The 26,645-nt window shown below is 45.4% G+C and overlaps 1 protein-coding gene and 1 long non-coding RNA gene across 14 annotated transcripts in view; one reads left to right on the top strand and one right to left on the bottom strand.

The window, feature by feature from the left end:
* Positions 1 to 216: 216 nt before the first annotated feature.
* LOC126049331 (uncharacterized) lies at positions 217 to 14,817 on the bottom strand. 2 transcript variants are annotated; one of them, XR_007509155.1, is made up of 3 exons: positions 14,197 to 14,817; positions 11,382 to 11,461; positions 217 to 5,862 (listed from the first exon to the last, which is right to left on the bottom strand). It is a non-coding gene; the product is annotated as an uncharacterized LOC126049331 (long non-coding RNA). The 2 variants fall into 2 exon arrangements; XR_007509156.1 differs by lacking the exon at positions 11,382 to 11,461.
* A 236-nt stretch (positions 14,818 to 15,053) lies between these two features.
* Positions 15,054 to 26,645, top strand: part of MTSS1 (MTSS I-BAR domain containing 1) — a 127,773-nt gene continuing 116,181 nt past the window's right edge. For 8 of the 12 annotated variants that reach the window (XM_049818369.1, XM_049818321.1, XM_049818385.1 and 5 more), the window contains exon 1: positions 15,055 to 15,916. In XM_049818369.1, the coding sequence (XP_049674326.1) occupies positions 15,845 to 15,916 (72 nt within the window). In that variant the 5' untranslated portion in view covers positions 15,055 to 15,844. Of the gene's footprint in view, positions 15,917 to 26,645 lie in introns of all 12 variants that reach the window. The other 4 variants (XM_049818356.1, XM_049818336.1, XM_049818329.1 and 1 more) reach the window with 2 other exon arrangements.

Below are 26,645 nucleotides of genomic sequence, written 5' to 3'. Positions count from 1 at the left end.
GGAACCGAGGACATCATCTGCTTGGAGCCAGACAGCATCTGGAAGGAACACAGCAGAATGCTAAAGCATACAGCATCCCACCAGTGCTTCTTCCAGGAGCAGAGGCCAGTCTTTAGGCTTTAGACCCTTTTAGCCCTATTTGACAAAACCTTTGTAGCTTCTTCAGGCCACAGCTTTGGTGCTACTCATTGAGAATTTAGTAGACACTAACCAGCCTTTCTCTATTTGCAGAGCAATGTTTATTTTCACATTATAACTTGCAGAACAAAGAACTGAGTAACTGTATCACTAAGGACATTTCTTAATAAGATGTGCTAGCAAAAATAATTCTCATCATCTGTAGCATCTCGGATGCATACATTTCTCTGGCCAAAAACTGTCTGAAAGGGACTTTAAAACCATCTTCCTCCAGGACTGCTCACAAGAGTAGAAGATGGAGGTCTACAAAATGGCCCAGACCCTGTGCCCGGTCTGACTCCTGCTGAAGACACCAAATCAGCTCTAGTGACTTCTGCAGGACATGCTCTGTGCTAGCCCTTGGTTTATCACCCACCTCCTCCGTCCTTCACCAATATTTATAGTGAAATTTGCTCTTAACAACAGCTACCTGATAGGGTTCCCTCTGCATTGCACCAGGATTCTGTCTCTCGGTGGGACGACCAGGTTTTTTGCACATGCTAAGTGAGATACAAGAGCCCATGGAGGCAAGTAGAGGTTACGGGGAATGAGGTGGCAGTGGAACAAGGCAAGTGAAACAGGTTTTTTTCAGCTTATTTTTTCTCTTGCTTTTCTGGCAACAACCTGTTAATAAGACACTGCCCAGGCTCTGAAGGTATTTTAATCTCGGCAGGTCAGAGTTGGTTTTTTAGTCTTTAAATACAGACAACAGAGAAGTTACCAGCCCTTACAGCCTCACACGGTGAGTCCACAAGTGGGAATATCTCTGAGCATCCTGCTCCTGCACAGCCAGTCTGTTCCCAGTCCCACTGCCGTCTTGTCCCAAAGGACAGAGCCAAACCAGCCCGAGGCAGAGTTTGGGGGTGACAAAGCAGTGCAGCGGGAAACCGCACATCATCACATCATCTTAGTGTACAGTAGTATACGATGTATAAAAGGCCACAGTCCCGTCTTCTGCCGGGGGCTTCCCAAAGCGCTGATCCCCCCTACTAGTAGCAGAAGTCTGCAGGAAGACATAGACCGGAGCCAGGCGAGCAGTGAGATGGGGAAGAGGCAGGAGAGGGATCCTTTGCTGCCAGCTGGGAACGGATCACAAGGGGAGATCCACTCCCTGCGCCCGCCTGCTGAGAGGATGGTGCTATGCGGGCATACGTGAGAGACTGACAGCGGAGGCAGATGTTGCACGAGGACCGGCTGCCATTTCGTCATGCCAAGGCAACGTGGTTGCACGCATACGCTGATTACTGCCTGCTCGGAGCTGCCGTGGGAGGCAGGTTTGTAACTGAAAACCGCTTCTCGCTGCTGAGTCACTCCTTGCTGCTGATGCACTCCCCGATCCCAGGCCCCTTCGAGGATGGTGAAATAATGGCTCCAGAAGTGATTTTGAAAGGTAGAGTGCAAGTGAAGAAATCAGGCTGAATTCTCCCGGGAATGGGAGAGGAAAGTGAGGATGAGGAAAGAGGTGGTCACTGGACTTCTCAAATTTGAGAGGCTCGTTCTTTGGATCTAACTGTTGAATCTCCGGTGTCTGGTCTCATTTTCTGAGAAGCTGAAGTCGGTCAGCGTGGGATCCTCAGATGTTTGAATACCTCGGAAAATCAGACCAATCACGTCAAAATTGCTGTGTACTTAAGAAAATGTGGGCTCTGCACATTACATTAGAAGCCTGTTGTCAATAGCCCCAGAGTCACACATACTAAACAGAAAATGCTTGTGCTTTTTCAGTCATCAGAATGATATCGTAGATTCAGGGCTTGGCTGCTGTTGGAAAGAGCATAGAGAGTGAAATGCAGTGTAGATCCTACTGGGTAACACATTCCTTAATGGCATTTTTAAAGCATTCCACATTGGCAATAAAATACAGAAAGAGGGAGAACAGACAACAGCCTTCACTGAAATGGAAGAGGAAAAAAAAATAATCACAAGAGCTTTTCACTGATGTGGGCTGTGGCATCACTCTATCTGCTGCTCAGAGCAGACATTGTTTCCAAAATATACGCAGCACAAATCTAGCAGAGCAAAACTTGAATAGCTAGTCATGGTCCCCTGGATTTAAATAGGTTGCCAACTCCCTATGGAAAGGGACACCAAAAATAACTAAATCTGGATCACTGGAATATTCCAGTTGTCCCTCAAATAAACAACCTCTGCAGAAACATTCAATTTCCAGCAGTTTCCCACTGAAACTACAAAGGTCTGTTCATGGTGTCCAGTGATACATGAAACTGTTGATCCCATTCTCACGATGATTAAGGGGTATTTATTTGTTGTTACCCCTTCAGAGAAGGGTGTGATTTATCACAAAAGAACGGTGAATTTCACAGGACGGTACCAGGCTCGATACGGTTGTGATGGAAAGGTCAGCATTGAGCAGGCAGTGTTTTGTACGGTCCTGGAAATGCTTTAGGACAGTATTATAGCAAGGTGAAATTCAGCCTCCATTGAAGTTGATTCCAAAACTCCTGCTGACTTCACCGGAGCCAAGTTGTCCTCCAAAGAATCCCTACATATATTTTAGCTCCCCGGAGCTTTGCTTTAATAGCAAAGTTTTCCCCACAGGACTAGAAATAGAGAGGAAAAGAAAGGGAAGTGAAGGTGCGTGGGAGAGAAAAGAATCAAAGCCTCCCTCCCCCATCCCTTTCATGGGGTGAAGCTCCTGATTATACCCTCAGGTGTCCACATCTCCACATTCTTCTCTTCCTTTTGCTCTTACAGGTCTCATCCCTTTAGTGCAAAGGAGCCCACAGGCAGCCCTCTGCCTCAGCCTCGTAATGCTCCACCGCTGGCACTTCTTACTCAGCAGGATCAGCCAAGTGCCTCAACAGCATCCTGCTTTCTTTTTCACATTTATACTTAGTCTTAAAATGTTGAAAAGACTGACACATGCCTGCTTTGCACCCACAAGTGAAGTGAAGACAATGACTTCTTCCAAGTGAGTCCTGCTGAAGGTCCAGCTTACAAACGGGCTTAAGTGGGACTTTAGCTGAAGCATCCTACTAAGATCCATCACCAAGTCCTTCAGCATGTCTTAGGCAGTCAGCGCCGGAGAGGGAGAGGGAAGAAATGCAACAGGTTAAGTGTATCTATGACAATCCGTTTCTCATGAACGTCTTGCCTTTAATCACAAATAATCAGAGCCTGGCTTAGTCCCCAAGCAGAAAACTTCCTTCTCTTTTCCAAAATATTTTTGATTACAAACTACCATTAGTCTTGCTACCTACAGACTTGGCCAGGTCTCTTTCATTTGACTTCAATGACAATCTACAGCCAAGCTGTCAACAGCCAAACTATGTCAAATAAAAGCAATTTTCTTATTTTGGTGAAAGATATTTGCTATTTCAGTTACATGTGAGTGGTAGCGCTTTGGGAGAACGTGGCACCTGGAGTTTCAGAAGATGTTTTGCCAAGAAATCACTGCTTGGAGAAAAGCTGCTTGCAGCAGTGCACCTTTCAGTCCTCTCCTCCTCCTTTTTTTTAATTTTATTTTTTTCAGGAAATCGTAATTCCTACATCTTGGGGAAGGAGAGGGAGCTGCATCTGTAAGACCTGCAAGGAGAGCCACCGCTCCTAGCGAGCTACTGCAAACACATCGCAGCAGGCGAGGGGCAGCGCTGCCTGTCACTGAGACCAGATCCCACCAGCCAGCTGATGGTGGTTTCCAGCTTCTGGGACAGGCTAGAGCAATTGGTTAGTAATCCGATTGAATTTTGGCCAGAAGACAGCCCGGGAGACTCACTGCTGAACCATTTCACTTTGACAGCTGGCAACAATTTGTGGACCGCAGGAACGCCTGCTGAGCTTTCCGCTCAGAGGTGGATACAGGCTTTCGCAGAGCTTGCCAATGTGAGAGACACCTGCTCCTGCCTCCCAGCTCCCACCTGGAGATAAAAGCCCCACTGTCTCTCGAGACAGAAATTTTCCTCTCGCTTGTGAAATGCAGGAGCCCCCAGCATATAAACCACCCCTCTTTCTTCTTTCCTTCCCTATTTCGACCATTGCAAAAAATAACTTGAGAAAAGTCTGCTTTAGTTTCAAGGACTAAGTTTAGCCAAGAGGGTCTTGCTCCAGATCAAGGCATGGAAAAGACTCAACTGAATCAATGCAGTGCCATATCTACAAAATCCTCATTATCAGATTTCACATACAATATGCTGTTATCACAATAGACAATTCCTCCTCCCAGCATCGCAAGTGGGAGTCTTGCCGCTAGCATCAAAAGAAAGTGCACTGAATCCTGAAGAAATAAAAGCGCAACCTGGCAGAACAAGGCTCAGCCATTACATAGGCTGCAATGGTATAAATAACCATGCACATCTTGAAACATTAATGCTCCAAAACCTCTGTTTTACTGGGATATCAGAGAGACAGCCTGACACAGTGTTTCAAAGAGCTTGTGCTGCAGCAGCCATGCATGTAAGGTGCCCTCTGTGTATGGTCCACGTGGGAGCGGGAGGACCAGCTTTCGTACAACAGCGTGGCACAGATGCATTGCAAACCACCATTCCTCCTTGGCACGCTCAGCTTCTTGCCTGCGATGGATGGATGGGACAGAGGAAGAAAGCAAGCCCAATGAGTGATCACAGTGGGAGAGAAATAACAAAATCTGGAAGCATATTTCCTATTTGTTCTTCGGTACCACTATCTCAGATTGCATTGGCAATCAATGCATGATTAATGCAAGGGAATAATATTATGCTCCTTGTAAAATTACTTCATCTAGCTGCATTTAAGCAAATTCATAAATAGAAACGGGGGAATGGAATATATTTATTGCACTAGCTCTGATAAATATTTTAAATGCACTGCTTGCCATCTTTGCATTTACTTTATTACTTGGAAAGCTCAGTACCTTTAAGAGCAAAGTTGCTGAATTCAGCTAAAGTTAAACTCTTGGCAGGTGACAGACAAACCAGCTCACTGGCTTCTCATATTACCTTATTTTTAATCATTGGTGCCGCTGCAGTGCTCTGCAGAGTACTTTGTACCTTTATACAAAAATAATACATCTACATTTTTCAGTGAGATACTCTAATTCAACAATTTGAATACAAAAGCTTCTAATAACAGGCTCTCCCTCAAAAAAAAATCCCAAATACAGTCTATGCTGTCAAATCTTACGTGCCTGCTTAAAACATCCCACAGCCTCCAAACCTGTATGTCCGATCACATCATGCTGTCCACCTTTGCAGCCTGGGGAAGATGGGCTTTGCAATGTGCACTGAGAATTGGAGAAAGCACACCAGTTCTCAGCTTCAGGAGCCCTTTGTGGGAAAGACAGAAACAAAAGATCCGACTGGTTTGTCCCAGGGCAAGCTCCAGCTCAATTTGGTTCTGCTCAGCTGAAATGCAGCCGTGTGCCACGGGGCAGGGCGAAGCCTTTCCCCAGAGTAGCGGGGCACCAAATTTTTAGAGCATTGTGTCCTCTGTCACCTGACAATCTTAGCAAAAATCAACGGCTTTCAAGGCTGCCGGTCTTCTTCTGATGAAGTCCAGCCCCTGTCCCTAACCACAGAAATGCTCTGAAGTCTTCAGGGAGTGGGAAAACATCTTGTACATGCTTGTTTCTTGGGGAGCTCTTCTCAAAACCCAGTCCTGCTGCCACCCAGCTTCCCCATCACTCCCTCCTTCCACCCAGCTTTGTTACTCAGACTTCACCGTGGGGTTGAGGATTTGGCCCCGGCAAGACTGTGAATGTAAAAGAAAGAGCCCTTTTAATGAGAGGTTAGTGAGGGAGGAAAGAGAAGTAGCATAAGGTGAAAACGGAGCTGACATCTCCCCAGACCAGCCCTTTTCACAGTCACTCCGTCAGGAAGATCACATCTGAAAACAGTTATTTTTATTACCTCAAGAAGAAAAGCATCAACCAAAGAGCACAGGGCAGGGCTGTCAGACCTCACCTCCGTTTTTGCTCCCCCCTTCTTTAAGAAAAGATGTCTCCTGAATTCAAGGAATCCCTCACTTCTCTCAAGATGCTGATCATTACAGGATTTTTTTAATTCTAAGAAATTATCAGGCTCCAACGTTGTGTTTTTAAAAATCTTGTAATAAAGTCACATTGTTTCCCTTACTTCTGTGTTATTGCCCTGCAAATCCCGCTGAGTAAATTATGAGTTTTATTGCTCTGCCTCACAGTATTTTCTCCCCACTTATCTGAGCAATCTGCACGAAAACCTGTCGATAATGATCTCTTCTCCTGTCATACACGGCTGAATGACCGGTGGGACTGGTCACTCGGTCCCTCCCGACGCCAAGCAGAAACCACATTCTCCATCCCACCATAGCTCTGGTGCAGCACACAGGGGTGGCCGGCCCCTCCGAGGCTGCAGTAGCCTCGTAACGAAGATAGGAAGCCAAGGGATGGAGTTCCAGCATTTGAGTCGGAATGATTCACTTCAGGCTGCACGAGAGCGGCATGGAGGAGCAGGGCACCAAGCCTGTGTCTCCGCGTGGTTCGGAGCAGAAAGGAGGGCAGGGATTTTATTCAGAGCAGTCTGCAGTGCAGCAGGTTCAACCAAGGGGGTTTGAGGTCCAGGCAGCTTTTGTCCTTGAACCACCAAGGGAGGCAAGGCAGTGCAGTACCGTGCTTCATCATGGTGCAGGATGTTATGTCTTCTCAAGGCCTAACGCTGTCACATGAAGCAAACAAGGAGGAGAAAGTTTGCCTTCTGGGATCCTCTGCTGGTGTTGCCCCTGTAGCCCTCTACAGCAAGTCTGCAAAGATTAACATTCCCCTTTACCGGTAATCCCAGCTGTACCTTTACAGTTGTTAATTATTTTAGAGGAAAAATTAGATTTGCCAATCTAATTTGATCCTAGTGAAATTTTAGAGGCAATTAAGGGTTTGGGTTTGGGCTTGGGCTTTTTTTCATTTCCTATCTAGTACAGAGCAGCAGCTACAAAGACACTTTCGTGTTATCAGCTGTACTTCTCAAGCTGGACTGAGTGCCCTGTTAGTGATGCACCACCGGAGTGCAATGCAGACATCTCAGGTGGCTGCTGTCAGAGGTCCAGGCTTACCCTCGCCCTTTTAATCTCACAAATTGCCCTCCCCGCTCTCTGTTGATGTACTGTGGAGCACATGGTGGAGACGCAAGGAAGGGAGGGAATGGAGGTGGCACGTTTCTCTTCTCTTGAGGACAGCGTATGTTTGAAAAGTGGCAGGATTTCTGAGATAAAGCAATGTCATGAGATGGCAGGGAAGGGCAGCAGTAGGGGAAGATTAAAACTGGAAAACTCTGTTTTCCAGAAAAATCATTGGAGGAAAATGCTATTCTGTTTAACATTAATTTGTCCCTCTTTTTTTTTTAATCTCCAAGTCAGGATATAGGGCAGAGCAGAGACGAGGGAAATGGCAGCCTCGTCACCAAGCCAGTGCTGCAGCAGAGCTGACGGAGTATCTAGGTCAGCGTGCAGCAATTCTTTGCAGATGACTGAGATCTACAGAGCCGAAGGCCAGCCTTGACGGTGGAGCCAAGTGTTCCTTTTGCAACTGAAGGGCGTAAAATCTGCTCCCCCTTTCAAGCAGCATCGTGGGAGGGGACCCTGCGCCGCAGCCTCCGTCGGCTGGAACTAACACCCATCGGCCCTGCTCACCCATCCCTGCTTGGCGGAGCACAGGCTGGGAAATCAGCGTTGCCATGGGATTCGGATACAAAAGGCCAAAAGATGTGGATGTCAACCAAGTACCCAGATATCCAGGGAGGATATTTGCAGCCCTAAACCCAAAACTGATGTGGAAGCTGTCCTCTAAAAAACCAACGTTTTGCTTTCTCACACAAGAGCAATGTCAAATGTTAGCCAGAAATAATTTTCGTATTTTAAATGTCTTCACTTAGCTTTGAAGTTTGTTGCATTTTACACAGGTTTTAGGAAAAGCTCATGCACTCAAACGCTTGTCTACTTTTGCCAGATATCCTACTTGGCCTAATGAAAGATATTACCTCTGCCGACAAACTTAGTGTCCCCAGAAGAGATACAGCTTTGGAGACCAGCACGCTGCCCACTGGGCATGCACAGATCATAAATCACGGGATCTTTCTCTCTCCTGCTGCTATGCCTCAACCCACTGGGACAAGAGCATGAACGGCATGTTTTGAACAGCATATAATGCACATTTAATTGTATTTATCTGGTGGCCATGGTTAGAAACAGACGTGGCTTTTGCACTTTTTCTGCTTGTAGACATGTTACATTGAAAAACTGTCTTTCCATTGCTAGCTCTTGCATAGGACCGTACTCACTTGGGGGTAGCAGAAAGTAAGAAGGCAGGAAGGACCTCCCATCATCTCCGTATGTTTTGCATCCTGCTAAAGTTGCACACATTTGCCTACTAAGAAGACACAAAAAAAAGGCTATTATGTATGTGGCCCAGACAGGTTTACTCAGAGTCTGGTGCAGTCAGGAGTATTGCAGTCCACGTGGTAAAACTGGTACAAAATGTTACTAATCAAAGACTTGGAAAGAAGATGAAGGGGAGAGGGAACGAAACTGTCATTACCCACTATTTTGACTGTTGAATCTGGACTATTCATAGTAACACACTGAGTGAAGCTATCCACTTGCAATAACGAGTGACAGCTGACTACTTAGCAATTAGGTTTTCCTTCCCCACCTCTGAAATTAAGGTCATAACCTTTTCTATTTACTTTTGGGATGTGGTAAATTAGAGCTTTGGCTTCATTACAAAAATTAATTAAAATAGTCACACAATGGCACCATTCATCGCTGTGCTTGTCCCTCCCTGCAGTATGTCCTCATGTCAGCTCACTTTGGTTTTGGTCCCAAATTCCAGTACGTGCTAGTCTGCCTGTATTATTTGGACCAGTAGACTAGATTTTTCTTTTTGTCTATCTTCTTTGCTTCATTAGAAGGGCTCCTCTTGTTTCTAAGTCTTCTGTTTCTGTTTTTGAAGAAACTGTACATAGCAGGCTCTCAGCATGATCTTATCTCCCCAAAATGCTTTCTGGCCACAGAGTCTGCAGGCGAACTTTAGCTTGGACTCATCGCAGAAACCTCTACCTAACAATTTCTCCTTACTGACATCCCAGGTGTCTAGGTCTGGAAAAGAGCGTTAGCATTCAAATTGTTTTCATCAGAATTTCAAAACCTAAACATAAATAAAGAGATAGGGAAAAAAAAAAAAGAAGCCTGACTATTCCACACTTACACAGTGTTGGAAGCCTGCCCATTGAAATACGATTTATTTTTTTTCTATTACGTTTCATTTTTTTTTTTTAAACCATTTCTTTGTGAATGTAATGCTTGTTTTAAAAGCTGGATTTATGAACTGGCAAAAAATAATGTTTTCTTTTATAGGAGAAAGTGTTGCATTATGGTTCACATGACTGTGTCCTGAGGTGGTTCAACACACTGAGTTCTGTGCATAGCAATAAATACGGATCTCAGAGATTTCAGGAATAGTGACCTACTAAAAATTGTTGCTTGATGGGAAGTACAGAAGAACTCAGCTTCATTTTATACCACACCTAAAGGGAGAAACGGCCAACAGAGGCTTGGACTACTGTATGTGCTGAAGATACAGCCCAACAGGCAACTTTGATATGTATGTGTAATTATACTGAAGTCAAAGTTGATGTTGCTTTAAAGAAGAGAACATGAACTATTTGTAAAAGTGACACCTATTATAGGCTTTACTCCTTCAGAGCGTTTAAGCATGTATGTAACGGCAAATACAACCTGGGTTTTTTTTTAAACTTACTGCTTGTCTACACAGGTGCACTCAGGAAATTTTATCCAAATTAATTTGGGGTGTGACTTGAAGATGCATCACCTAAACAGCTTTAAAATGTGAAAGCAAGGCCAGTTTTTGTGCAGTGAACGCGTCTGCGCCAGAACCTGACACGAGGTAATGAAGCCAGTTTGAAAGAGGGTTCAGATCAACAGTTCTGGATATTTAGACCTGTGTTGGCTGTAGATAAGAAACAAGAAGGTATCTACCGGGGAATGGCAATGGTTATACAGGCTGCCGCTTCTTTGTGAAACACAAAAAGGCAGGGTCCTCTTCTGGGCTAATATAACCTTTTGTTGTAGGCTTAGTTTTTAGCCAAATCAGGTCCCTGCGTGACCCATCATACGGCGCTCGGAGCTCTGGTGCTGGTGGCATGGGACGGCATGGGAAGGAGGCCACGGCTGAGCGGTGAGCGTGGAAACACGCTGTCGGTGCTAGTGTGGACTTGCACAGGATGAAAGTGCCCACGTAACCTCGGCCATGGGAACCCCCCCATGCCGCTTATTGAGGTTCGTCACGCGAGTGCATGCGATGGCAGGAGCGTTGCTTGGAAGGAGGTGATAGACCTGAGCACCTTTTCTGAATCTACCCAGCCTGAGATGGCAAATGTGAGCAAGAACATTTCACATTCCCACTACGGAAAAGCGTGGCCTGTCTGTAAAGCCCTTGATATAACACGCAAACCCTGATTCTCAGCTTTTGTGCTCTGTGCACAGAGATAGCTGGGGGAAGGACTTTTTTTTCCCTACTTGTTGGTGAGGGGGGAAGTGGAAGACTAATTTAGTCCCTTAAAAATAAGCATCTCATCCTCTATGTGCTCTGAATGAATGACATCCCGTGTTGGACTTTGCTGAAAAGGTGGGTTTTTTTCTTCTGAGAAAAGCTTACAGCCGAAAATGAGACCGCATTGATATTTTGCTGCAGAGTTGTTGCCTGTAGGTAGGCTTTAGATGGAGCTGTTCTATGGAAATCAATCCTGGTAAAGCAATAGCAGCTGTTATTTTGCCAGCAAGCAGCGAGCAGAAATGATTGCAGAGGTACCCTCACTACAGCAATGCTACTTGGTAATTTAAAAACAATTTGGGACATAAAAATAACCCGAATAAAGCTGGAGAACCACAATATTGCTATTTCTTATGTTCTGAAACCAGAGTCTGTAAACACCTGCTCCCGAAAAAAAAGTGAATTCTCCCTCACCAGGTCCCCACGACCAGTGAATAATTAAGCCTCGTTAGATATAATGCAGATTTTTTACTTGTGATAAGGAGGGGTCACTATTTAATATTTGTAATGCTGTAGGGACAGCTGGCTTACATGGATTCTGTTGGGTTTGCTCCATTTTTCATCAGTGCCTTTTGTCATCTTTCTGGCTGTATTGCCTGCCATCTTACCTCTCCACCCAATTAGGCATTGTAAAGTGAGCTCATCTGCTTTTATGGACAGAGTGGGATTGTACCTGGTGAGCAGCTTGAGGACTGAAGGAAATCATGTCAGGGACTCTGTCTCTTGGAAGCTCTTGGGCTCTTTTGCCTCAGTCTATAAAGAGGAAAACACCATCATTCTTCAAGATATAAATCATTATTAGAAAGCCTCAAACAGGGACAGAATGCTAGTTCCATTAAAAAAAAAAAAAAAGGCATACATTTGTTTTTCAAGTTTATTAACATATTTTACGAAGGCTGGAGGATGAAAGATTCTGTGGCAATGTAGTGGAGTATTATAATATTAATTAGCATCAATTTCTTAAGGAGGTAATTCAATTAAATAGTTCAGCCTTTAGCAACCTATTTTTAAAAAATCATATATCTTTTCGAACTGTCAACCACTTGAAGGAACAGCCCTTGATTCTTTCTTGATTGTATGCTAGATGAGGCAATTTTTCCTTGGGGAATAATATTAGCTAAATTAGGAACACTGTAATTTAAAGGTGATTAAGTACCTTTTGTGATTGTTGTTCTATGACTTCAATCTGATAACACTTAAGTGCATGTGTAATCTAGTCTTCCACGGGGATACTTGCATTCATAAGTGGGCTTAAATCTTTGTAAGATCAGGACCTAAATAAGCACCACAGTTAAATGTTTTACGGCACATTGACAGAGTATGTATTTGTTCTGATTGCAATGACATTTCACGCTTGTGCTTGGTGTAAAAACACTCAGAATGCTTTTAAGAATTGGGATTTTCATTTTACAGAAGGAGAAAGCAAGGCACAGGAATGGGAATGGATATATTCTGGCCATAAGGCAGACCTGGAAACAACACGCTGCGGACTCGCTGACCCTCACGGATTTGTCCCCTGGTTCACTCTGGCTGTACTTTGCACCTTGGTGCACAGCACGGAGGGGAGCAGCAGGAATAACCCAGGCCAGGCAAAGTGACCAAGTCGTTGCTCAACCTTATCCCCCTTATCTCTGGAGAAATTCTTTCTTAACCATCAGCCTTCTTGCAGTTTCAGTGGAATAGGCTTCTTGTCAGCAGAGCACCCGATGTGTTGAAGGATGTCAGAACGTGGGCTACCATTGTGCCGTTGACAAATTTTAAGGTTGACATCTGTTGGGGGTTGCCGAGTAAGATGCACTCAGCCAACCCACTGTCAAGAAGTGGTGCTGGCATTTGCCCATGCACCAGGGTATTTTACAGAATGTCATCACTTGGTAATGAAACGTTCCCCAGTAACGACGGCTCATGAACACAGAAATAGCCTTTGCCCATAATAAAGTTTTGCAAATAATGCTCGCAGGAAGTGATTTGCTAGGAATCAATCAAGCAGATCCCAGAAATAATGTGACAGATGGTAACCCGACGCTACCGCAACATCACCAAACTACTTTTTACTCGCACTTTAAACAACCATTTGGACTCAGGTCTTTAAAGAAAAACGTTAACTCTCACTCTACAGCTGGTTGAAGCTGAATTGTCATCCCGCAGAAAATTCTATCATTAAGTCACTAAAAGGCAGAATAAAATTAAAAGTCTGAAATTTCCTTCAATACAAAAGGAAAAAAATAAATAATTCAGTTATCAAGACCCTATTTTGATGCCCTTAGGTTATTTGTCCTTACCTTATTTTTAGCTGTGTTATGCTACAAACAAAGAAAAATGTGTAAAATTAACACAATCATTATTCTAAGTGATATAGACAATGAAAATTTAACAAAATAGGTTTTGAAATAAAAAATACCAGAAAGAACAAATATTTTTGCATTTTGAATTTTTGTCCTATGATTACGACGCTTGTTGAAATCACCATGCCTCCATTTTTCACGCACCTAGCACCTTCTGACAGAAAAATATTCCACCTGAACAGTTTTGATAAGGTCTTTCGAGGTTGTGACTGGGTACACTCCAATTACAGTGGTTTAGCAAGTTACTCATCATGACCAGTGATGTGCACGGTCTCTCCTTTCGAATTCGCGAGGTAAAAACCCATTCTCTTACACTGTATGCCTAATTTACTTGTTGTAATTTATCAAGGCTTGAAATGCTTACTTCATTTTTCTGTTGTATACTTGCATGCTGTTTCATCACTGTATGAAGGCTTGTTGCTCGCTACAGAGCAGACAGCCCTGCTTTATGAACTACCAGCATTAACGCAGCCCTTAAACGACAGACTTTTTGTTACAGGAGGAGATTTTTCTCCCTCCTGTCTGCTGTGCATCGTGCACTCTGCAACCTTTTACACTGGAAATTCTCATTCCCAGAAGGGAGGTTGGCCAAAATACTGCTTGTGCTAAAACAAGGATCATCCCAGAAACGGAGCGGCTGAAGAAAGCAAAGTAGGCCACCAACTTTCCCTGCCAAATTGCTGGATGCGACCCTGTCCCAGGGGAACGCCGTGACGCCGGTTGTGTGACGGCACCCGAAGCTCTGCACGCGATGAGCCGGCGTCGTTACCACGAGCCGCTGGGGACGTTTCCTGGGCTCCTCTTTGGGAGCGAGGGTCGTGCAGACCCACAAAATTAATCGCTCGGTCCGACCTGGGTGGGGTGTTTCCTCCCTGCAGTGAAGTGGGGAAAAGCAGAGGGGAAATTTCTGCGGCAGCCTGTGGTGCCACGGCCCCGCCGGAGGCAGGGCAGCTCTCCAGCCTTTTCCTTCGGTGCTAAACTAACACGGAGAACGTAATCCGTCACGCGCACGTACCTAGATACTGCCTGAAACGAAGCAAAATACGATGGGGCGCGCACTGGCTCTTCTCAGGCAGAGTCTGTAGGATGAATTTTATTAACTCAAATTTCTAAACTTCCCTCTCAGTCGTGTTGTGCACGTACCTGTTGTGTGTATGTACACATGAGGACGGACACCCCTCCTCACCTCACGGTCTAAGCCTTATTCTTCCACACTTGGATTTTCCCGTTTCGACACCTGGTTCTTACCAAATCGCGCAGCAGCGCAGCCCGTTTCCCCAGGAGCGTGGCTGTCCCGTAGATCTGTAGACCTCAGCTCCCCAAAAGAGACGAGCGCTGCTTAACGTCCGTCCGTGTGACGGAGCAAGGACGTAACGTTGACCACGCCGTTCTGCAAAATTTGGCACGGCGAACGCGAGAGCGGAATTACTTGAAGAAACCCATGTTTTGTGTAACTAAGACCCTCCGACGCGGTCTTGCGTCTGCGGGACAGGGTGAATGAACAGCCCCGGATAATCTACGATGAGAGCTGCTGTGGGATGTACCTTCCGTTGCTCGTAACTTCTCTGAGCGCTTTCAGCTCAGCCGTTCTAAATCGGTGGGCCGAGGCCCACGTTCTTCACCAGAAACAGCCGAATTTTTGGCAATTTCGGTGACCGTCCAGAAAAAAAACCAATCAAAACCTTCTTCGCCGGATGCTAAACATTGCAGGCGGCTCTTGCTCCGAGGGACGGGACCCGGCTCCCGGCGGGACCACGGCCTCGACGCCTGCACACCCCCCCACCCCCCCTCCTCCCACAGCGGGAGGGTGGTGGTGGGGGGGGGGGGGGGGGGTCCGCTCGCTCCCCGGCAGCGCGCGCGCCGGCAGCGGGGGGCGCGAACCTGGCGCCCATCGGCCTCGCGGGGCCAATCAGCGGCCGCGCTGGTGACGCGCGAGGCGGGGCGGGGCGGGGCGGGGCGTTCCGCGCGGGCGGGCGGGGGCGGGCGGCGCTGCCGCCGGGGGAGCGGCGGTGGGTCGGTCGGTCGGTCGGTCCGTCGGTCTGTCGGTCGGAGGGGCCGGGCTTTTCTGGAGAGGGCAGGCAGCGGGTCGGGCGCGTTCGCTGCAGCCCGGTCCGCTGGGGCTGGCAGGGATCCCCTAGGTTGCGCCCCGAGGGCCGGCTTAAGGCGCAATCTCCTCTCTTTTTAAATAGATATAGGTTATGTTTATTTATATTCTTTTCTTTTTTTTTTTTTTTTTTTTTTTTTGGCCCTCCCTTATTTTTGAGGCATCTGCCCGGCGCCGCGGAGCGGGCGGGCTGCGGGCTCCCGCTGCCCTGAGCGCGCCGCCGTGCCGGGAGGCGCGGGGGGCCGTGTCCGTGTCCGTGTCCGGGGCCGTTAGGCGCAGCGATGGGTTCAGTGGGTGCCCCTGCGTGGGAGGGCAGTGCCCGCTCGGCTGCGAGTCCCCGGGCGCTCCGGAGCGGGGCGGGGAGGTGCGCGTAGGAGAGAGGCGCCGGTAGCACTGGATTTTGTCTTTTTTTTTTTTTTTTTTCTTCCCTCCGTTTATAAATTTTTAGAGGTGTAGGCAGATAGGGGTTCAGGTGCGTGGGGTTTTTCGGTTGTGGGTTCCCCCCCCCTCCCCCTTGTTGCCTACATCGGCCTGTTCGTGTCCCGTCCCCCCCCGTTCCCCCCTCCCCGGTTTTTTTTTTTTTTTTTTTTTTTGTGAGGTGGGACACCGTGGTGTCTCATTTTTTCATTAGCTTAGTAGTGAAATTGCAGCAGTTTCTGCCTCCTCCGGTGTGCTCGAGCGAGGAAAATGGAGGCTGTGATAGAGAAGGAATGTAGTGCGCTCGGAGGGCTCTTCCAGACCATCATAAGCGACATGAAGGTAAGAGGCCGAAGGCTCCGGGGGGGGCCCAGGTGAGAGGAAACCTTCCCCTCCCCACCTGGCCCCCGCCAAACTTCGCACCGTGAGGTGCAGCCGCATCCCGGGGGGCGGTGGGGGGCGGCGCGACCTCCCTCCCACCCCGGGGCCTTGGGCTGCTGCTGCGGGGGGGTGTGGGGGGTGTCCCTGCCCCAAATGCCGGGTGCGGGTCCCCCGGCGGTGGAGGCAGCCTGGCGAAAGGGGCCCCACGTACACGCTTTGCCCCCCGTGGTTTGGGGCTTGCGAGTTGCTTCCAGGACATCGCCTCTCCCTGCTTCCCCCCTTCTCTGCCTCTCCTGCTCAAACACGCAAGCTGTTATCTTGCACCAGGGTCAGCGTTTTCCAAACCTGTCTCTTTTTTTAATCCTTTTTTTTTTTTTTTTTTTTTTTGCTGTTTTGGGCTGTCAGATCGTTAACAGAATAAATGCAGCGAGGCAGGAGTGTCGTGTGGAGGAGATGGGCACCCTGCATGTCAGCCGTGGGGTGGGGCTGGAAAGGGCAATGTAGGGGTTTCGGTGCCATGCTGGTGGGCACGATGGAAAAAAAAAAAAAAAAAAAAAATCTCAGCCTGGAGATGCTCAGAAGTTGATGCGTGCCTGGATTAAAATTGCTGCTCAGTCGGTTACGTGGTATTATTTTCATGCTCGTGGAGGTGGTATTTGCTGCTTTCTGTGGATGAATGCAAAGGTCTCAAGTTGCCGGGTGTCTCCTCTCTACCAGCCACCAGAAATCTCGGGCTGTGCCCACCCCTTCTGCCAAAGGGTCCCTTGGAGAGAGGCGCTCCCCATCTCTCCTTGGCAGCCAAGGGCACTTCTGCAGGTTTTTATCTGGGCGAGCGGATGCCTCCTGCCCTTCGCTCGTGGAAATAAATAGCGTAAAAGCGTTGCTGTCTTCTGCCAGTCGTGCCTCCCCCAAACCCCAGGGCTCGGGGTGCCCTGCCTCCAGCGTGCGGCCGTACTGCAGAATACTGCAGTGTTCCCCTGGACAAGGGCAGCTTGTCTTCCTCCCAGGGCCGGCTGGGAAGGATGCAGTTGTCGGGAGATACTGAGGGACACGACAGATAACGGGGGGGGCCACAGGATTTGAAGGCAGCGGCGGTGTGTGCTGTGCTTCTCCCATCCAGGGGCGCGGGATTTCTTTAGGTGTTTTAATCAGCGCAAGGGGTGGTGAGCGGGGAGGGCTGCGGGAGAAAGAGCCACCAAGTAGTGGTGGAGGAGGAGGACGGGGTCTGCTCTAGGAAGGAGCCTGGCAGAGGTGAATGGCTTCTAGTGTATTTTTTGGGGGGTGGAGAAGCTGCTTGCACTAGAAGCTATTTTTTGGCAAGGGTTCATATGCATTTCCCTCTCAACAGATCTTAGGAGACATTTAATTAAAAGCATGGCTTGTCAAGAGCAGGCAGATTGCAGAGAGGAGAGGGTGCGTGTGTGTGTGTGTATCTGTCAAGACAATGCTGCAGTCCTGGTGGTGGTGTTCCTCAGGCTCTCAGCCCCCTTGTATTTTTAATAATTACTGCACTTTAAAATACACCCCCCCCCCCCAAAAAAAAAAAAAAAAAAAAAAGAAAAGGCAGGAAACAATCACAAATCTTGGAATCGTTTTAGTGGGCTGTGCAGGGAACACGCAGGAGATGTTCTGTTCCAGATGAAGTGCGGTTTTGGGTTTCATCACGGAGGGACACAGAGTATATTTATTCTCTGCTTCTCTCCATAAGTGATGCATTTTTTTTTTCTTGCTCTTGAGCAAATGGGTCTTTGCTACGTGGATTTATTTTTTTGTTCCTTTACACATTGTTATTTGCATGGGAATGCTGCTCATCAGAAACATGTTGACATGAGCTTATGGAGATGGGCACAGGTGTGAATATATTTTTCTCAATCCTCCATAGTAGTGGAACCTGTTTTGTGAACTGGCAATTACTGAGGGGGGTGGGGGGGGGAGGTCTGGAAGGAATTATAGGAGATATTTAGCAGTGTGGTGGTGACTTAAAAAATCTGCTCATTGTTTAGCATGAGTAGCACAAATAATTTTTACCTGTAGTTCAGTTTGATGCAGCTAATGCCATACTGCTGATGAGGTGCATTAGGATTCTTTGTGAACTGAGCACAAAGGATCGTGACAATTTCTAAGAAAAAAAAGTAGCTATTTTTTGACAGCTAACCAGAGCCTTTCAACTAATCATACCTTTAGTAGTAAAGTGAAAATTAGTATTTTAAGTGCTGTTTCATGCAGTCAGGTCTGTGTGGGCAGGTTTCTGGCAGAATCTTGGAGATGTTGCGTAGGGGTCTGCCCACACATACCCAAGTGCACTATCTGTGCCTGTTTCTCATCGCAGGCTGTGATCAAGGCCCCACATGCCCTGCAGTGCTGAGGGATTTGCTGCAGCATCTGCCTTTTTTTTAACTAAATAATTCGCAGGTTCTTTTTATCATATGTATTACTCTGCCTTAAACTTCATTGTAAAGATGGTAGGGTTAATCAACAGCATGTTAAAATTACTCTGAAGTCTTGCCAGCGGATGCAGATGGGTGCTGCAGCTGAGGTGATGAAGATACAGTACGCATGGACTGATTTTTCTCTTTCTTCACAGTAACGCTGAACTATCTCAGGTGTACCTGTTGTTAATTTTGAGCTCCCCTTGATCTTGACAAGGTTACAGAAACTGGAATTACAATCCTGAATAATGTGATTGTTTCCATTTGTCCCCGTACTGTATTAACTTTGAAACTTAATGAGGGCAATATATGCTGGTGTCACTAACACATCACATTTTTTTTGATAGCAAGATTATCTCTTGCTGGCTGAGGTCTCTTGAATTGCCTTTAATATTTTCTCCATACGCTCCAAATTTCTCTCCATCCTCTACCAAAAATAATTTTGTCCTGGTTTCAGGACAGGTTAATACTCAACAGAACAAGCTCCAAAATAATTCAGCGTGAAGCTAAGTGATTTAGAGAGATGATGTTGCCGAGTTAAATATAAGAATGGTTAGTAAACATCCCATTTATACAGCACTTTAATGTACATCTGGAACTTCAGTCCCCTGACAAGGGAAGTCCATGTCTTCTGTGCAAAACAAGGGTCACATTTGTTAAGTAGTATGTGGTGTGCATGGTGACAGGGTTGTTTGTGGAAAGTCCACAATGGGAATTTGATGGATGCTTTGAGATTTCAGGATCAGATTAAAGAATCATAAAGGTGGGAAAACGTCTGTCCATCCCATCCTTAAGTTTTGGTCCATTGTCACAGCCCTGGTGTTTCCTATGATACCTCACTGAGTACGTGGCGCTTACAATTTGTTACATGCTTATGCAAGATCTTTTTCAAAGCAATCAAAGTTTATAAAAGCAAAAACAAAACGTGTATGTCCCCTCTGAGTAGTTTTGTGTGCTGCATGCAAATGCTGTGCGGTTCCTCTTTGAACATGGCATACTTTCTGTAGCTCCCTGTGGGAAGGGAGTATTTGATCTGAATGGTTTGTAACTCATTTCTGGCAATTGAGAAATGAGATGCTGTAATATGCTGTTAATTTCAATATTTCTTGTAGTGCAAAGCAAATCAGTGCAGGTAGTTTTTGGGAGGGCCTGTTGTGGATGGGTTTCAAAAGATCTTGTCTTCTCATGCAGAGCAGATTCTCTTCAATGCTGCTTTTCCTTCTGAGTCTTAACTTTACGTTGCTTTTAGTCGCATTGTTCTCTGCTATCTCAAAGGAAAAAGGAAAACAAGAAAACACCTCTGAAAACACTGAAATTGGCAGTGTTTGTAGTTCATCACTTGGTTGATGTTGGTTCTTTTGCTTTTTGCATGTTCTTTATTTGTCTCGCCTCTTCTGCCAGCGCGTGTTTTGGCAGGGCAGGGGCTTGCCATATGTGTATGGCACCTGACACCCTTGGGTTGGGCTGGGGGGGGGGGGGGAGAGGAGTAATGAACAGTTGGACGAACACAAGTTGTCTGCGACTTCATTTATACCAAGTGGGAGGATTTACTAAATTTTTATGGGTCTGGTGCGGATTACCAATTGGTCTCACTCGTCTCTCCACATGTGAGGGACATGCAGGTATGAGGGGGACTGCAAACATTGTCCTGGCAGTGAACAAAAACAAGGCTCCCAACAGAGGAGTGAAATTTTAGAAAACTTTAAAAATTCTTTTATTTTAAGTGTACATGCCTTATTTGTAGTCATTTAGCTGAGAACTCAATAAAATCAGCCTTTTGCTTTTGGCAGTAACCTCTGCTTTAATGGAGGTGAACACTTCCCTTCACTCCATTGCTGCTGCTGGGACTCTTGGACGAGATGGTGGAGTGCCTCTGCTTTCAGCCATGCAAAGCTCTTGGTCAAAGCAGAAGGGAAAGATATGAACATAGGGGCATGAGAAACATTTATGTTTTTGCAGCCTCTTATCTTCTGTTGGGAAGTGACTGGTGAGAAGCAGCACCTTAATCGTGCTTTTTGTGGAAGATGGAGCTGGGGGGTGGCCACATCAAGGATTAAGAGCCATTTGTTAAGTAGGCAGGATTTACTTGCGAGGGATGGCCTCGTGCTATTCACACAAGTAATATAAACTGAGTGGAAAAAAATATTAAATGGAACAAGTAGAAAAGCTGAGACAGTTACTACGGCGAGTACAGCTGCAGGTCCTCTGCATTCATGTTAATCCAAGGGACAGCCCATGTGTGTCAGAGAATCCGAGCAAATTTGTTTTACCCTGACAGGTCGTAATACGACAGCTCTTCTGCAGCTGTGCTTTATTTGAAGCTTGGGGTCTCTGTGGAGATTAGGAATCTTCAGCTCAATGATTTTAAGGTCTAGTTTCAATCCAGCTTTTAAGGATGGTAACTATTGTAAGGAAAAACAAAGGTTTCATGTGCAGCAGACAGATACAGGCTTGGAGAGGAAAGGGCATCCCTGTCCTCCCTTTCCCACGCGTGCTATGTTGCACTGGCATGTCCCTTTCAATGATGGTCTTTAGGGCAACTGATCTATTCCAAACCTAGCAAATCGATGTTTCTTCCCCTTCCCCAAAAAGTGTGAAATGAGTTCATTTCCGCTCTATGCAGCTTTTCTTCCCAATTTTTATTTTTTTCCTTAAAGGTTTTACCACCAAGGCATTTTGGGCTTAGCTGGCTGCACTGATTTCTTACCCTTGCTGCCTCCCAACAATCTGCTTGCCCAAATGGTTGGTTTGTGTAGGCTGAAATTCCTTGCCTTTTCTAAGCAGCTGCAGTATCTTTCTGTAAACATCTCGGAGGGGGAGGGATTGATGTGCAGCGAAGGCTGAAGGATGGTGCAGGAAGAGAGCCACTGCATGCCTGCTTAAATACTATACTGGGGTTCAAGCAACAGGGCATAGCCAGGAACACACTTGCTCACAAGTAATTTATTTTTTTAGGGACACATTCTTTCTTGATCCAAATACTCTTGTGTGAGCGTTAACAATTTATACAACTGCTGAGCATTCGCTATTTAAGTGTGTACGCGGCTGGCTTATTCTATGACATACCCAGGGCAAGGATTTTTAATGTCTTGTAAGAGTACTCCTTTTGGATCTGGCAGGATGCCGAGAGCTGCATAATAGGGTTTGCGAGGTTGTAAGTGTGGAAGGAGTTGTGCAGTACTGCATGGAACACAATTGACTGAACAAATGTTGGAGGACAAGAAGTCTGTGTAATTACAGGCTTGGTGCTGGTTAATACCTAACAGAGGGCAATATTCGGGAGAGTTTGCTACTTCCTTCCTCGGTTCTGAGTGTGCATGAGCTGTACCAAAATCTTTGATATAAAATACCTAAAAAACCCAATTTTTTTTTTTTGCTATGTTTTTTCAAAGTACTGAAGTTGCAACAGTTGAGGGAGTATTCCTGTGAATCTGTAAATAGCATCTTCTGCTTAACAGCCTGTGTTTTTTCAACTTCTGAAAAATATTTTTAAGGTTCATGGTCTACCCAGAGACAGTGTGGTCTTGAAGATAAGCAGAAAGCATTACATGGCAGAGAGCAGAATAGGAATTGTATCTAAAAAGGTTTTTTGGTCTACTTCAGAGCATGCAAAGATGGGTACAGAGAGGTTTGAGTTAGTGCCATAAAGAGGCTACTCTTCAGAGTAGAGTATCCTCTTTAGGCTACATACAGAAATGCTTTTCCCTCTTCAAGTGTATGTTTTCAATTTCAAAATTATGTCTACCTTGACACTGTGAGGTGCCGAGCACTGCCCTGTTCACTGGCATCTGTGCTGACCTTTAAGGAGGTTGATTGACTTCTTCCTGCTGGGCTGCGAGATAGCTTGAATGCTGAGATGCTTCGAAGGACTGGAGACAAAATGTCTGGTAGCTTTGTGGTTAAGACCGTAGCAGCTTTCATCTTCAAAGTGCTCTGTGTGTGACTTAGCTCCAAAGAATGGCTCCCATTTTACAGAAGGGCAAGCTATGGCTGCAGGTTCAGTGACTTCTACTCCTTTCCCCTAGGACAAGAAGGAATTGAGTGCGTCTAGAGCATGGAGTTAATGAGAGGATCGTTTTTAAGCTCCCAGTGTAATACATGTTCCTATCCACACATACACACCACTTTGTTGTTACCGCTTAAGACATATTGCAGTCCCCCCCCACTGTGATAACCCAGTGTCTGCAGGCAGAAGAGATGACATCTACAAGTGACTGATCAACTTTCAACACAAGTGTCTCGAACTCCTTTTCTGTAACTGAAATTATGGGACATATCAGTTTCATAGTGGAGAAGTCTGACTGGAGCATCTTAACCACAGGCTGGTAGATCATGAAGAATTTGGCCATCTGTCTTGTGAGGCTGTGTGTGAGCTCTGTATTTTTCACTCTTCCGGTCAACAGCCATAAGCATTGTGCAGTTCATTTTAATTCTAGGATGCTAGCTGGAGTATAAACATCACTTAACCAATTGCCTTGGATATTTTTAAAAAGAACACTTGCAGGAATGAACTTGTGTTGGTGTGCACAATGCTAGCGATGAGTGTGTAACTAGAGACATTTGATTCATGGTACAAAAAGGTTCAGATTTGTTCACGTTTTTCTTCCACATAAACTGCCACCATACTTCTCACCCAACCATGAGATATTTTTTTTTTGCCACATAAGTCACATGTATGCTTTATAGTGTCTCTGAAGCCCTTTGACTAGTGGCTTAATTTGGGATTTTTTGTTACTAAAGCTTTATTTGTGATGAGATGCCTCCTAAAATTGTCCATGAGCAAACCTCATGGATGCTTATTGTCTATGATCAAACCGAGTGTCTAAGTTGGAGCTTGAAAGTGATTATTTCTCTTCTCATGAGTGAAATGGAGAGAAAGTAGCCTGTGACAAGTGTAGCTACACTTTACTGTCTGGCAAAAGCCAAAGTTCATAAAGCACTAAAAGCTTTGCTACCTGGCTGCTGCCGTTTCCCCAGTGAGGTACTTCTGTGGTCAACTCAGATGCTTGTCAGTACTTTGATAATAGATACTTCCACTTCTTGGGTTCTGGAGGTTATTTTGACTGCTTGTGTGATGGAGATTGTGTTGAGTGAACGCTTAGAAGTTAGGGTTTCTCCTTGCTTGGGAAGAAGGGATGAGACCCCAGTGGTGTTGGTGGCATTACCAACACAGGGCTGTTGTCTTGAGGCTGTCCTGTGTAGGCATTAACTTGAATAACTGCCTCCTGATATTTTAATTATCTTCGTTTTGACCCAGCTGAAATATTGTGGGTTTAGGAAATAGCTGTCAAGTATGCACAGTGGCCACTTAATGATTGAGTGGATGAAAGGCAGTATTGATGAGTCTCTGAGGAGAAATCTGCTATTCAGGCTTACAAACTTGTTTAGACCTGCAGGGAAGAATGTGGAACTAAATGCTTCCTCTAGAAGACTACTTAATGTCTGGCTTTTTTAACGTAGCATGGGATAAAAGGTCTCTAGAAGCTGTGGCTAGTTGTTTGTTCCCCCCCTGCCCCTTATAAATAACTTCCTGTGTTTAGAGAGGGAGAGACTGTATGTTTATGCATGATGTATTTTCTCACAGTATGAGTATAACTTTTGTTTGCTAATTACCCAATCTTGGATTTAAACCATGAAGTGACTGCTTTGGAGCCGAGTTTCTTCGTCTTACAAACTATGAAACTAGGCTGTGGATGGTACAGATTTGATGTGGTCCCTATTGACATAGCAAGGAGGCCCATGAATTGGGTTGTAAGCCAGGATACAATGCAGCAACCAAGGGGGATGAGTTTTCACAGGTCCTTGCTGTACTACAAATTGAAGTCACCACCATGGAGCAACTGGTATCGTCCACTGGGGATGTTTAAATTTGGGCTAGCGTAATGCAGGCTTTATTATAATACAATTTAAAGACTCTAGAGCTCTAACAACAGAATGGTGCCAGACTTGGGTACCCTCCTCGTTTAAATGGTAAACGAGGTCTGATCAATACCTGTGTTCTTGCTAAGAAGTGCTGCATTTCAGTGCTCAGGGAACTGGGCATTCTTTAGAGTTCTTCAGGTGGTTTGGGGATGTAGAAATAACTGGTATCTATGTGGGGTTTTTCCCCATTAGGGCAATTGCCCTTTTCTGGACTTTCCCGATTGGATTTTAGTCTTGACTTTCTCAAGATACCATGCCATTATCTGTTTTTCTCAATGTCTTCATGCTTTGTTTAGACTGAAAACCAAACAATTTTGAAAATGCTAAACAAATGGTTCTGTGATGCATAGAAGAAATATCTAGTTGACAGGTTTTTTTTAATAGCTTATGAGATGTCTTCAGTAATGTTTTGTTGCATAATTTGCAATGTCGTGATAACGTATCGCCTTGTGAAAGCAAAGCTTGGCATGCCTATTTATACTGTGCGTGCTGATGGAAGCTTGTTTCTAACCCTGCCATTCCCTAAACAAGTAGCAGAAATAATGGAAATAGATGCATGGATACAAGACTTTGATTTTAATTACCCCTGCTGTCTTTCCTGAAGGGTAGTTACAGGTTAAATGATGTCTTAATCTGATCTTTGACATGCTTTTACTTTCACTTGCATGCACTATGATCTCTCAAACCCTGAGTTTGTACCTGTCTCCTCCTCCATTTAGTGATGTGTGCATTCAGCTCTTGCTGTGAAATCCTGTGAAGTTCATGTCTTTTGCTGTTGATGACTTTTCATCCTGGCCCAGCAAGTGTTCTGCATGGGTTGAGGGTCCCTTTTGCTGCTGGAGCTAAGTTTGAACTTCCCCTGTGCATGGAAATACCTTTAGCTTAGAAAGACAGAAAGGACTTTGCAGTCAGACAGTCCAGTCAGTCCCTTTCCTTGCCTTGTAGGAGTATTACGCTTTCCTTGAAGACCTCAATATAAACGTGTTACTCTTCCTTAAAGATTTCCAGTGAAAAGAAGCTCCCTGAACTTTCAGAGTTGCCTGTTGACTGGTCTTATAGTTGGATGGATTGTCCAACCTGAAACTTCTCTGCTGGAAGTAAAACTGATTGTTTCTTGTCCTGCACCGCTAGAAAACGGCTGATTGACAACACCAGTCTATGGGAGCCTCTTGAAATCATTATTGGGACTTTCTCTATTCAGTTCTGGTTTTGAATTTAAGAAATAGGGGGTAGATATAGAGGATAGATTTAGGTTCACAACCTAGTGAAAGATGTCTCAGCCCATGGCAGGGGGGTTGGACTAGATGATCTTTAAAGGTGCCTTCCAACTCAAACCATTGTACGATTCTGTATGTTTGAAATGAGATAAACGAAACCAAAGAAGTCATGGTATAAGTGTTGTGTGTACCTCTGTGTCTTCATAAAGAGTAAAGTCTCCCCTGCAGGAAAATTTATGTTTCAGTCTGTTGAAATATTGAGACTATTCTGGTGAATGATTGGGAAGTAGATGCAGCTTAGAAGCCTCCATAAGACAGGCTCTTCAATTGTTTATTTTTCAACCTAGAAAGAGGCAAAGCCACCAAGCAGAATTTTTTGGATGGAGTAGAGCAATTGTGAACTTTGTGTAAGATGATGTTCATTCTCTGTTCATCTTTGTATTGCAGGAGCTTTTGTGGCTTATTAAAGGACTGGGCAATCCTATTCATGAGTCATGGACTTGGCTAAATCTGTGGATTGCCCAGAGGAATGCATTAGTGTTTGGTAGCGCTTTGTAACTCTTGCAGTTGTGGCTGGCCAAGTGCCCTTTTCCCCAGTTGACTACTGATTCTTTTAGAAAAGAGGAAAAAATTCCAGTGCCAGATGTTAGCTGGGAAGCGAAACTGATTGTCAACCATTGCATCTTCCCATGTGTTGAGACATCTGTGGCCGGAACCCTTTTTTTTTCAGGCTGTCATTGTTTTCCCGTCCCCTTCCCCTCCACTTTTTCCTGTTTTTGCCTGTTGAAGGCCCCCTGGAAAAGTGATAGTCTCTATGTGCAAACCTTACTTGCTTATCCAGGCCATTCTTTGTGTGTAACATCTGTGACTTTGTGTGGTGTCTGGCACAATGAAGTCTCTTTGCTACTTGGAGGTAATGTAGTGAATGCTGCAGAAATGAGACATTCATAATAATCCTTGTGATTCTGAGATCTAATAAAACTATATAAAAAAATCTTTTGTTTTTGGCATAATTTACTTTGGAGGGGTAGGCGGACACATGCAGGAGCAAAGTTACAATTTTTGTTCCAGAGATAGATGTATAGCATTTGGATGTGTTACTAGGATGTGTGTTTGGGACTC

Source organism: Accipiter gentilis, chromosome 2 (genome assembly GCF_929443795.1).
Source record: "Accipiter gentilis chromosome 2, bAccGen1.1, whole genome shotgun sequence".
Taxonomy (NCBI): Eukaryota; Metazoa; Chordata; class Aves; order Accipitriformes; family Accipitridae; genus Astur; species Astur gentilis.
Note: the sequence above shows the minus strand (reverse complement) of the source record. Positions and strands in the feature narration are given on the sequence as shown.